Raw genomic sequence first — 13,045 nt, 5'->3', positions numbered from 1 at the left:
ATAGTAATAGACACCGCTGAATGAAGAAAGCAAGTGATTAGTGATAATTGGCATGCATGGTGTGTATTGATTGGGTTTGTGGGTTAGCTATAGCTTTTATATCATGCCATGTAGGGCAGGAGCCAAGTTGTATAAATATTGTTACATAACTCATTACATGGTGACAAAAAGGTACCACGTAGGCCATGATACCACCTGCTTGTGCTCGCAAACCACAGAAATATGATAACCAGTTTTCCTGTTATTCAGAGTTTGCATGAAGTTCAAAAAGCTCAAATTTGTTAATCCGATGGCACATGGTGCACAAATCCGGCACCAATTTTCAAGTAGGGATGAAGTATTTGGCTGTACCATGTGCTAAGAAGGTTGTTTCATTCCCTTTTTGTTTAATGGGGATGACAAAATGATATGTTACAAACCACAAAAGGTTTTGAGCGGAATCAGAACCGATTCAGTTTAGTTCTGGATGACAGATTTGTCTGGTCTACATGGAGTGCAAAGAATTGGAAATTGATCTGTTCTCCAAATAATGTAGAGCATGCTCTTATGTTATTTGCGTTTGATAAGACTGACACCACTTCTGCAGAGAAAGTCAACAGTTAGGAGGCAATTGAAGGGCCTAGATAAAATAGGCCAATCATGATGGATCATATAAACCTCAAATGATCTTCAGGAATCTAATACTTAGTACATGTAATGATTCAGGGGATATGATCAGATTATTCATTTAGAATATCAGTGGGCATTGTTTTAGAGCCTTCTCAACACTTTTTCAATGGGCTTCTGGTTTCATCTCCCACTTCCTACCTCCAAGTTATTCTCCATTTGATTCTGTTGGGCAAAATTTCCTTTTACTTGACTGCAGTATTATCCTTTTTTATTTATCAATCACCATTGCCTTGTCATCTCTGTTAGATAAGCTAGCAGGCTCGCTCGAACATCCAGATTCATGAGATTAGGTTTGCCATGGGCCCAGATTTCCATTATAATAGCACTACCAAGATCTAGAAAACCAAAACATGAAGAAATTAGCAAGACCGGTTCTTCTTCTCTAGAATCCAGAGTTCTGGCATCATGTTACATCAAACCAGCTGCCATTTCTGACCCCTCACTCTTTAAGTCATTCTAAAATATTATTGCCAAGGAGCTCAGATGAATATGAACAATGACTTATCATTGATAAGGCAAGCCAATTAGCAGTCTTGCATAAACCTTGTGGACTTGTCTTTACTTGAGAGGCCCATTTAGCTAAACAGATTGGGTAATGAAAAACTTGGGGTAGCTTTTCTCACTGCCGTTACCCATGCTAGGAAGTTAAGAAAACCTACGTTGCCTAGTTCAAAGCACATGGGAATGAGCCAGTCAATAGACCCTATTTGCATTCACAATGATATAACTAGCACCAAGCTTTCTCCTAAAGAAAAGAAAAATAATGCATCCACTAGCTCTCTTGCTCCTTATAAGTTCTAAGGCACCGAGATTCCTCTCCATTACAAACGTCTCTTTCTCTCTTTAGATCGATATGGGGAACTACAGAGCTCAAGGGTTTGCAGCAGGTCTACACAAGCTTGCCATTGTAGCCTTCTTTGCTTCAATGCTGCTTGTGTCGTCGTTGGCATCATTGGAAGTGGGTTACTATGAATCAAAATGCCCGATGGCGGAGAAGATCGTGAGACGGACTGTAGTGAAAGCCGCAGCTAGAGATCATGGGTTGGCTGCTGGTCTAATAAGGCTGTATTTCCATGATTGCTTTGTTAGGGTATATATTTCTCTGATTATTTTTCCTTTTGATACATTTGAACCACTTGTTTGTGTTCAATCTTTATTTTTGATCTTCCACTTACCTACAGAAATGCTCTCTTTTTTCATTTCTGTAAGCGGCTTTGTTCTATGCTAATATACAATGTCTAAAATATTAAATTGAATAAAAGAAAGTAGAACATTAATTAAGGAGAAATTAAAATTAATGTCATAGGTGAAGAAACAGTCATTTTAATAAAACTTGGCCTTTTTTTTTAAATCCCTTCTCTCTCTCTCTCTCTCTCTTTTTCTCTCTCAATAAAATGTGGTCCAACGTCTATCTCACATCTTGGCCTGTAGTTCTTAACCAGTGCAAAGAATTAAATTATTGAAAAAAAAAGAAAGGGACTTCACCAACAAAAGAAAAAAAAAAAAAGAACAAAAGAAAAGGATAATTTAATTTATTATGTTTTTTTTTTATTTTTTTCGCAACTAAATATGGATAATTTTTCTTGCCCTCTCAAATGTGCTGTTTTTACTCATTGATTTATTTTTTTGTCACTTAATGGATGATTCACCCAAAATCCTACTTGACCAAAGTTTTTCTAAATGCGCCCGGACGCTGCATGATGTAAATTTTCTCTTGCCATAAATTACACTCCAGTGCAAGACCAAGTAAGACCTGCTACTCTTCTGGTAGTGCAGGTGTAACCAACTGAAACTCTCTTAATTGTTTTGCAGGGCTGCGATGCTTCAGTTCTACTGGATCCACTCCCCAACAACCCATCAGAAAAACTGAGCCCGGCCAACAATGCTAGCCTCCGAGGCTATGAGGTGATCGATGATGCCAAGGCCGAGCTCGAAGCCTTCTGCCCAGAAACCGTCTCGTGCGCCGATATCATCGCCTTTGCTGCCCGCGACAGCACGTTCATAACCGGTGGGCTCGACTACTCGGTACCCTCCGGCCGGCGCGATGGCATGGTCTCAATTGATTCTGAAGTCGTTCAGAACCTCCCATTCCCTACGTTCAATGCAGAACAACTCATAAAAAGCTTCGCCGGCAAGGGTCTATCAGTCAAGGACATGGTGACCCTCTCAGGGGCTCATTCCATTGGTGTCTCGCATTGCTCATCCTTTGATAGCCGACTTTATAGGTTCAATGCTACCCACCCACAAGACCCCTCCTTGAACCACCACCTCGCCAACTTCTTGAAAGCAAGGTGCCTTCCTTCTTCCAAGACTGTTAGGACTCAAACAGAGCCAACGGTGCCGTTGGATATCAAAGCGCCAAACCATTTGGACGTGAAGTACTACAAGAATTTGTTGAAGGGGAAAGGTTTACTGACATCCGATCAAACGCTGGCTGGTAGCAGGTCGACGCTTGGACTGGTGATCGATCATGCGAGAAATCCTTCGAAATGGAAAGAGGAGTTCGCGGCGGCCATGGTGCGCATGGGCAACATCGACGTGCTCACTGGGAATAAAGGGGAGATAAGGAAGAACTGTAGGGTGGTGAATGATTAGGATGTATATATATGAGAGAAAACCATGCAGGATTTATATGCGTGAAGTGTTTGTTTCAGTTTTATGTTTGTTACTTAATTTGTCTTCTGTCTGATGCCATGTCTTATTATTTTGTATTTCTGTCTTATTATTTTGTATGGTGCAACATTCGTGTGCTTGAGTGATGAAAGCAAAAATTGTATGAACTGTTTGAAACACATGATGGGTTTTTGTTAAAAGCATGATATGTACCATTGCAAGTTCTAATTCCAACTCTTGGATCAAAACTAATTCGACCACGGATTATAAGAAGTTGGGTACCGTGGATTTATCTACAAATTGATTCTTTGATGCCTCAGATTAGTACAATATTGTTGTCCACTTATCAATTAAAGTGCAGTTTTATTCTTTTTTTTTTTTTTGGTTAGAGATCATAGAATAATTTCGTCTTCAGGTAAGAAAAGAGTCGCCGCACAAATCATAAATCTTCAACAATATTTTTATAGAAATCTTGTCCAGTTATCAACTAAAGTTTAATTTGATTTTTATCTTTTTTTTCTTAGAGATCATAGAGTGACTTCATTTTCAAGCAGGAAAGAAAAGAGTCATGTCACCACCTAAATGAGAGATCTTCAACAATCTTTTTGCATGTCAAGCAAACCTAGTGGTGATGAAAATATGCCCTCAATTATGAATTAAGTTGTACCTTCCAAAACCGTTGTTGAAAATAAGTTTAAGATTTAGTATTACCCTATACTCAACATCACCGATTGTGAAACAAAGATTATTGTGCCCGTGCAAGAATAAACAATACAAATACAGAGTAATGGATAACATCATTCTTTTCTTACGTCCACTTGTAAGCTAGTTGCCTAATTCACGATCCTATGCCTTTTCATTATCTCCCTTCTTCTTCCAGTGAGCACATCGATGGGGACAGGGGTTGTATCTCCTCACGAAAGGTTTGCTTTGAGATAATGTAAAGCTTACATCACACACACTCTCACATATATGCGCGCACACACACACACACATACACAGAGGGAGAAATTGTACACATCTCTCTCTCTCTCTCTCTCTATATATATATATATATATGTGTGTGTGTGTGTGTGTGTTTGTATGTCTGTATATATATATAGGATTTGTTGGCCGGCCTTATCTTGGCAGGCAACCTCTAGTCCAAGTCCAACTAGGACTTTAGAAAAGAAGGGCACCCCTTGGTGCCTCCTTATCCTCGTGCTCTAAACTCAGTTTCTTACCAGTAACAAAGGATAAAGGTGGTTACCCACACTCAAACCAGTCAAACTAGGTTTGACTTTGTCCAATTGAAATGGCTTTATATAATCCAAGCGGGTCTTCTAGGCCTAGTCTAGGATTACTTAATTCCCCAATCAAATCTTGCATGATCCAATAAATTAATTATTGAGAGAATGATTAAGTATAATCTAATTCTAATTGATCTGCATACAAATTCTACCATGTAACGGTATTATTGGAAAGCTTAAGTATTGCCCAAAATAGCAACCCAAGAAGAGGGAGGGAGGTGAATTGGGTTTCTTAAAAATTTAAATTAAATATGTGCATATTACAAGATATAAATATGCTTGTGAGAAGCTAAGAGAAAAATAGATAATAGCAATACTAGATAAAAAAAAAAATTAACACAATCATAAAAATATCAAATTTATAGTGGTTTAGTACTAAACTCAGTACCTACATTTATTTAAGGATGGCAATGGATCGAGTATGAGTTAGATTGACCAATACTTGTACTCGCCTCATAACAAAAAAACTTATACCTATACTCGCCTCATATTCATCTTGGATAGGATTGGAAAAAATAAAGGGTGCGGTTTAGGTCGAGTTGAGTCGAATATACCCGCCTTACCTCAGGTTGGATCGAGTCTCACAAAAATCCCCCAAACATCACAAACTATCATGCTTCTACCAAAAAAGCCATTTCTAACCATTAAAATGTCTTAAAATGTCCAAAAAGTCATTTCTAGCCATTGGGGACCAGAAACTAGTCATTGGACTCATTCTGTATATTTCTGAAATTTCTATAGAAATAGTCGTTGGATCTATCAGTTGCAGTCAAGTCGACTCGAGATCAAATAGGGGTCGACTTGAGAAAACTACCAATCAACTCGATAGAAGTAGGCATCGACTTGAGATCAAGCTTGAAAATATAGCCCTCTAACTTCTTGAGAGAGTCGACTTGAGGTGCAATAGAGGTCAACTCGAGGTCAGTGTTGAAAAATCTAATTTTTTATCTGTCTGAGAGAGTCGACTCGATAAAAGTAAAGGTCGACTCACAGATTATGCAACTTAACATTTGTGTACAAGAGTTGATTCTTTGAAGCTTAGAGTCGGTTTTTAACTTCTTTCACTTGATTTTTCATATATGGCATCTTCCATCTATTTTTTTGACTCCTTTATTTAACATTCATGAAATACTTTCTAAAAATGGATTTAGCTTTCTGAAATATTCTTAAAATAAACTTAAATAATATATTAGTATCAAAATAAATACTCAAATGTTTAATATTTATCAAAATCAATCTTTAGATTAACAATCTCTCTTTTTTTGATGATTACAAAATTTTAAGTGCAAGCAAATAATATCACTAATATAGATGTATTAAAGTAGGTTTTATCTTATCTTAAGGGAGATTTAATTTGAATATAAAGCATGCATGAAGTTTCTTTATAGTAGAAGTTCGAGTTGATCTAAAAATTTTGAAATTCAATCATATACCAAGTATTAACAGGTACCAGAGTAAAGAGTTTATGCAACCAATTAAATAGCTCGAGTGCGTATCAAGATATGATGACATGAATAGATAGGTATCGAAGCAAGAAGATATTGAAATATTTTGTATCAGAGCTAAAAATGAATATATTAGAGCCAATCAAAATGAAACATATCAGAGCTAGAAGGGATGCAACTGTATTATATCATAGCAGAAGAATCAATGTTGAATAATGCATTTCAAGATATCAAGATATCAGAGCAATTGATTCATATAATTAAATCATCAAAACAATTATCTCATATGTATATTCAAGTCATCAAAGGAAATAATGCATGAATTCAAAATCAGATCAAGTCAATCATTTACTTCTTATTTTACCATTTTTGCTTATCAATTATCTGCTTCTTAACTTATTATTTATTCTCTCCCTTTTTGTCATCAATCAAAAAGATACCACATAAAAATTCACATGACATAAAAGAAAAGTATCATTTCATTTCATAAATGGTGTCTTTACAAGAGTATTAAGTAAAATGAATATATTGTTGACAAAAAGAAATCCACTATAGTACACCAAGATATGATATAAAGATATAAATAGAAATACATCAAAGTAAAGTAAAATAATATAGTGAGCAACCTAAAAAAGTAACAAATCCTAAACCTAATCCTTGTTAGAGAGAAGGTCAATGGTTGAAAGGGAGTGAGCCCTAGATGATGAGGCTCTATCTCTTCTGCTCCGAATCCTACTAGAGAATCCAAGAGCATGGATAGAGAAACCTACATCAGACTCGTATAAGTCCAGAATGGTGGTCTAGGAGTGGGCTGAGATGGCTGGGAGGTCTGGAAGGTTGAGTACAATGGGTCGGCTAGCTCTATTGACATGAAGATCTATTTGGTGAAGTCTGTCGACCACATTCTCCAATGGTAGTTGCTGCAGTAGCTCCTAGAGCGATACTCTCCAACTATACCATCAGACGGTTCATCGAGTTCAGAAGGGAGAAGATCTCTGATCTCTGTGAAGCTCTAAGCTCCGTGATCTCAAACAAATCTATGCCACTCCAATCTCAATCCTCCCCCTAAGATAAGCAGCCTTCTGAGCCAACACTGATATATCTTTGTGCTTCTTGTGCTTGACTCGCTGCTTCAAAGCTCTAATCCTCTTAGACAATCTGGCTACCTCGCTCCTTAATCCTTGTAGTTTAGTCTGCATTAAGAAAGCGACCTAGGATAGATCTACCTGGAGTACCACTAGGTACTTCCTCTTTGACCTCAAACCATCCAAAATGTGGTCAACAATCCTCCTCATCTAATTTCATCAAGTCATACCATGGATGGCTGAGCCAGTTGAGGTGCTTTGACAGGTGTCATTGGGGGTGTGGAAGCTGGAGCTATTGCTGCTAAGGATGGGCTTCATAGTTTGCCATATTTTTTTATATAAATCTTAAAAGATAAATCAAAAGTTAAAGACTTTTTACTAATAGAGTTATTAGTGCTGTGATTAAAAAAAATAATATTCTTTTTCTTCCCCATTTTCAGCACATACTTTTTAGCGAGACATATTATATGACCATTGTTGGGAATAGTGTCCCAAAGCCAATCGTCAGCCTGTTGACGGTTGTGCTCTTTTGTATTAGTACATAAATTATAAATAAATAAAAGTTATTTTGATATTTTTTCATCACAAATATTTCATCTTCTAATGAACTCCTGTGTTGTGGTGAAGTCCTTAGACTATTTAGACTCGACAAAGGAGGATTTGTCGCTTAGTCCTTAAACCTGTTCGCAACCAAATGATACGTTGTTACCAAGGACGACAACGTTTATCGAGCATAGGTTGTTGTATGTCATATGGATTGGTTGTCCTCATAACCAAGGAGTGTGAAGACACTGGTATGGCATACAGGTGAGATATAATGGTACATCTGCACTGAATGTGACCGACTCCGGAGCTATTTCTGCTGTCAAGATTTGCTCCGATGGGATATGGGTATAAATGTCCCTCCGACCAGAGACCGTCACGGTGATTGCAAGCAACTCACTGCACTTAGGTACTGGACTACTTGAATTTCTAATTCAGTGACGGAAGGCTGCTGGGTGTAGTCAAGTACTTGACTTGTCGGTGTGTGTGTCAAGATGGGATTGACCACTCCAGTTTAGGAGCTGCGTACAGTCGTGTTTCAATTTAGCAAAACTTGGCCAGGGTAGTCCTAGTGAGGAGTCACAGGACTAATTGAGTTGAGCATGATTCGGATGATCTCATCAGGGTTGATAGTTTAACCCTGAGTCATCCTAAACATAGGGGTCAAAAGGGATGAATTATACGGTAACCATATTCACGTAGGTTCTGAATGTTGCGATTGCAACTTTTGACCTATCCAGTCATCGGGTACCATTGCTAGATGGTCACTTCGATTAGTACAGAAATTGGTTCCTGTGCCACTGGCTTAGGTTCGAACTTGCGGGGTCACACACATTAAAGGTTCCTTTCTGATCTGATGGCTGATTATGAGTCTTATGTGTCTGGACTCTATGATTGAGAATTAGGATTCTCTGATCATGAGTTCCACACATTTTGGGTACCGGGGTCAAAATTTTGAATTTCAAATTTTGAATTTGAAATTTGAACTCTTTGATCAAGGTTTCATATCGATGGTCTCTGATGCCTAATTGGCCATCGGATTTGGACTCAATAATTATGAGAATTTTATTAGTGATTTGATCGCTAATTAACTCAATTTAATTGAGTAATTATTTTTGGATCAAGTTCAATTGAATTGGATTCAGTTGGATTTGACCCGATTAGGTTAAGAGTTGACCTAATCGTCGAGATGGTTTGGTCCCTGATTTGATCAGGGATTGGGCTTAGTCAATTTTTGATTTGATTAGATTTTATTGAGCCTAATTAAGTTAGGTTTAATTTAGTCTAATTGTGCTTAACCTATTTTGATTAGGTTGGTTCAATTAAGATCAAACCACCATTTGAATTTGAATCCCTGCACCACCTTAAATCTCTGTGCCCATTTGAATTCACGAGAAGAAACTTCTCATGAATTTTTTCTCACGCAAAGCCCTTCTCACGCCCACTTTTGTGCACCATATGGATGGATAAAGCTGATTAGTTAACCATTCAAATTCAAAGCGTGTTTGAATTTGAATGGATAACTTATTTCTTTTGTCTTCAAGCTTATCCATCTTGTGTGCCACATAATTCACACGAGAAAGAGTTTCTCGTGAAACCTTTCCCCGCACAAAGAGTCTACGCCCTTCTCTTCTCACGCCATAAGTGGATAGGGATGAGTTGGTTTTCATTTGAATTCAAATTTGATTTGAATTCAAATGTGTAACCACTTGTCTTTATCCTCTCACGCGGATAAGACACGTTTTGAACTGTTTTAAAAGAGATAGGGAGGTGGGGCATGCGTAGAAAAATTTTAAGAAAGAAAGTGGGGCGTGAGGAAGCCTTGTGCCTGAGATGAAGGTCCAAAACCTTTCGAGAGAAAAAGAAAAAAAAAAGAAAATTGGGCGCAGGGTTTTTGGTGTGTATCCTAGGGTTTCTACCTCGGATTCGGGAAGTGAGATTGGTGTGCCACGAGTGTCGTGAGTCCACCAAATTTCAGAAAGAGATCCATCAGTCTCTCAACCAATCATGCAGATGATCCGGAGTGTCGAGGAGTCGGCACACATCGATCGAAGGAGTTCGATCAACATCAGCCATCAAAAGGGTGAAATCATAAACTAGCATTCGTGAGGAACCGATCAGACGGGAGCTTCGTGTGGACGATCCGCAGAGGTCAGATACTAGTGTGGGTGCGACTGATGATCAGAGCCCTCTGACGGTGATCAGATTGCGATGATCGACTACTGGCAAAAGTTGATGTGTTCTGAACACAGTACAGTAAAAAATTTACTGTTTCAAATTTGAATTTCAAATTTAAATGCATGCTGTTGTATCATATTTAGATCATAGTGTAGGGTTAATTAGTATTAATTAATGAGTTAATTAATACTTCTGCTGTAAAATAGTAATTTTGAAAAGTTTTAAAATTACCATTTTGCCCCTGCACTAATTTTCGCTTCAAATGGTATCAGAGCATGGTTCTAGAATATGATATACATATGCATGCGTAGATTAAAGTGTAATCTATTAGTTCAAATTTGAAATTGAAATTTAAATTTAAATTTTAAAATTTGAAATTTAAAATTTATTTATTTGAAATTTCAAATTTGAAATTTAAATTCAAATTTGAAATTTAAAATTTAAAATTCAAAGATTGAAAATTCAAAATTTGAAATTTAGATGAAATCTCAAATTTGAAATTTAAAATTTGAAATTCAAAATTTAAAATTTGAAATTCAAAATTCAAAATTTAAAATTCAAAGATTAGAAATTCGAAATTTGAAATTTGGTTGAAATCTCAAATTTGAAATTTAAAATTTAAAATTTGAAATTCAAAATTTAAATTTTGAAATTGGTATATTTAGATATACTTGATCCAAGTAGCAAGTAATCTAATTGGGTTGGTTGCCATGGCCGTCCGATCATAGGAGAAAAGTAGGGTTTAAAGGCCCTCTCTTCCCATTCGATGGGGTCTCCTATGGCGGTAGGGAGCCGATGCAATTATATCCCATGTCGATGAAGCAGCGAAAGGATTTAATTATAAAATTTATCATGAATGTGTTAGATTAGATCTAAAAAAAATTCATGATTTATTTTGAGTTATTTTCTGTTATGAAATGAGCAATAGGATTGCTGTTTATGAATTGTGCTGACCCGTTTGTGAAATGAGTCAACACATTTGGTGAACAGAAAATAAAATCTTTCAAAATTTAAAAATTATTTTCGAAATGCCAAATCTGACCCATCAGCCCAAGTACTTAATTAAAAGAATTAAGTGACAGTCTAGTAGGTCTAGAATTGTGAATTAAGACCTAAGACAATTGCATAAACTTGTGGGTCAATGGGTTAGATGAATTAGGTCCATAATTGGGTTAGACCTAAGGTTAGCTTAAAAAATAGACTAAATGGAGTAATTGGTCAAATCTAATCAAAAGTTGAATTAGATTAGGTCAAGAATACTCTAGACTCAACTTCAATAGTTGTAGTTGAATGGGTCCATGTCTTTAACTAGACCAAGATGGACTTAATTCATGGCTACGTGGTGGAGCCCTATTTACTAAGTTGATCAAAATTAAAACTAATGAACCGGTTGGTGTCTAAGGTAAGTTCGACAGTTTTGACCAGTGGTTCTTAAGCGGGAGCTACTCGCATTGATTCGATCATTGACGAGTTAATGGTAAATCCCCACCACTGATCTCACTTACCTGGCCAATCTGGTAAGTTAGATTTTGATTAGATCACTTGGTGATTAGAGCTCACCCATGTCATTAGGTAAATCAGTGTGACTGATTTAGGTGCTCCTAATGCCAGCTTTAATTAAATCTTTTTTAATCTGACTTGGTGAAGTCAGTGGGAGGATTGAAATTGACTGGATGATTTCTTCTCTACTATCCTTTAATAAAATCTTCAAAAATTATTAGGTCCCTAAAATGATTAAGTTATAATGATAACTAAGTCAATGCCTCCCATTAAGTGAGTGATAATGAGTCCATTAGTTCAATGATCATTGGAGGCCTAAAGGCCTGGTGCTCATTGGCTAATGGAATTATCATTCATAATATGATAATTTGGTTGAGTCTTTCTGATGGTGGTTAGGTTGGCCGACCAAAGTTGGGCCTGATCATTTATTGGTCTGATTCACCAAATTAAGTTATGTTAATGGTTGGACCTAACCAGATCTTTTCAGTGGAGGCCAAAGCCTACTGATTAGGTTCTGGGGCAAAATTAATTACTAGAAGTTGTTTAGAGAAACAACTGGTTAAGAACCTACCCATAGATGCACATGGGTTGACCAACCAAAGTTGGGCTCGTGTGTAGTCTGTGTGAATTCTAGTACCCATTAAAAATTAAAGTAATTCCTCGAATTTGAGATTGAGGCTACCGGTTCGTAAAAATATTGGAAAAAATTTAGACTAAAGTCCAAGTCTTTAGTATTAATTTATGTACTAATAGAGGTCTAATTTTTCTTTATACAGCTATGGCCACTACCCTGTCGCTCCGGTCATTATTAGATAATGACAAGCTCATGGGACCTAATTTCGATAGCTGGTATCAAAAATTGAAAATCATCCTTGAGCATGAGCGGATCCTTTATATAGTAACGGATCTAGCACCTGAGGAGCCAGCTCCGAACGCTAGTAAGGCGATCAGAGACACTTACCAGAAGTGGCTCAATGACCGCACTACCATCCGATGTATTATGCTGGCAGCAATGAATGACGAGTTCAGCCGCAGGTTTGAGAATGTCCAGCCACAGGAGATGCTTCAAATGTTGAACGACTCCTTTGGCATGCCTGACGATGTTGAAAGGCACAAAACTAGTTATGCCATTTTCAATGCTCGGATGAGGGATGGGGCCTCAGTCACTGATCATGTACTATACATGATCAAGATGATTGAGTGCCTAAGCAAATTGGATTTTTCTCTGCACGAGCAGCTCGGTATGGATGCGATCCTTAATTCCTTGCCCAAGTCCTTCCTCCCATTCCTTACTCATTTTTGAATGACAAAGCCTGCAGTAAACTACCACGGGTTGTTGGGGTTGCTGCAAAACTTTGAGAAGGATCACCAGCTCCATAAGGAGTCGGTGAATGTAATGGGAGGGTCTTCTTCTCATTGTCGATCCTTTGGAAAGGGGAAGAAGAACAAGAAGAAGAAGAACAAGAAGGTGCAGCCTCATGCTGGGACAGTTGCACAGGGTCAGATCAAGAAGCACAAGCCCGACCAGAGCCAGGCGGAGTGCTTCTTTTGCAAGAAGCAGGGGCATTGGAAGAGGAACTGTCCTCAATACATTGCCTCTCTGGATGCGAACAGGTCGAAGAAGAAGCAAGGTAATTATATGATAACTCCTTGCAACTTTTTTATTTGTGATACTACTGCCTGAGTATTGGATACCAGAAGCCCTTATCATATTTGTAATTCG

At 37.5% G+C, this 13,045-nt stretch overlaps 1 protein-coding gene across 1 annotated transcript; it reads left to right on the top strand.

The window, feature by feature from the left end:
- The first annotated feature begins 1,421 nt into the window (after positions 1–1,421).
- LOC105059759 (peroxidase 5) lies at positions 1,422–3,553 on the top strand. Its single transcript, XM_010943186.4, has 2 exons — positions 1,422–1,759; positions 2,482–3,553. Exons 1-2 carry the CDS (start codon positions 1,523–1,525, stop codon positions 3,262–3,264), a joined length of 1,020 nt encoding a protein of 339 aa, XP_010941488.2. The 5' UTR covers positions 1,422–1,522; the 3' UTR covers positions 3,265–3,553.
- Positions 3,554–13,045: the final 9,492 nt, after the last annotated feature.

The sequence above is a fragment of the Elaeis guineensis genome, chromosome 10, assembly GCF_000442705.2.
Source record: "Elaeis guineensis isolate ETL-2024a chromosome 10, EG11, whole genome shotgun sequence".
NCBI lineage: Eukaryota > Viridiplantae > Streptophyta > Magnoliopsida > Arecales > Arecaceae > Elaeis > Elaeis guineensis.
Note: the sequence above shows the minus strand (reverse complement) of the source record. Positions and strands in the feature narration are given on the sequence as shown.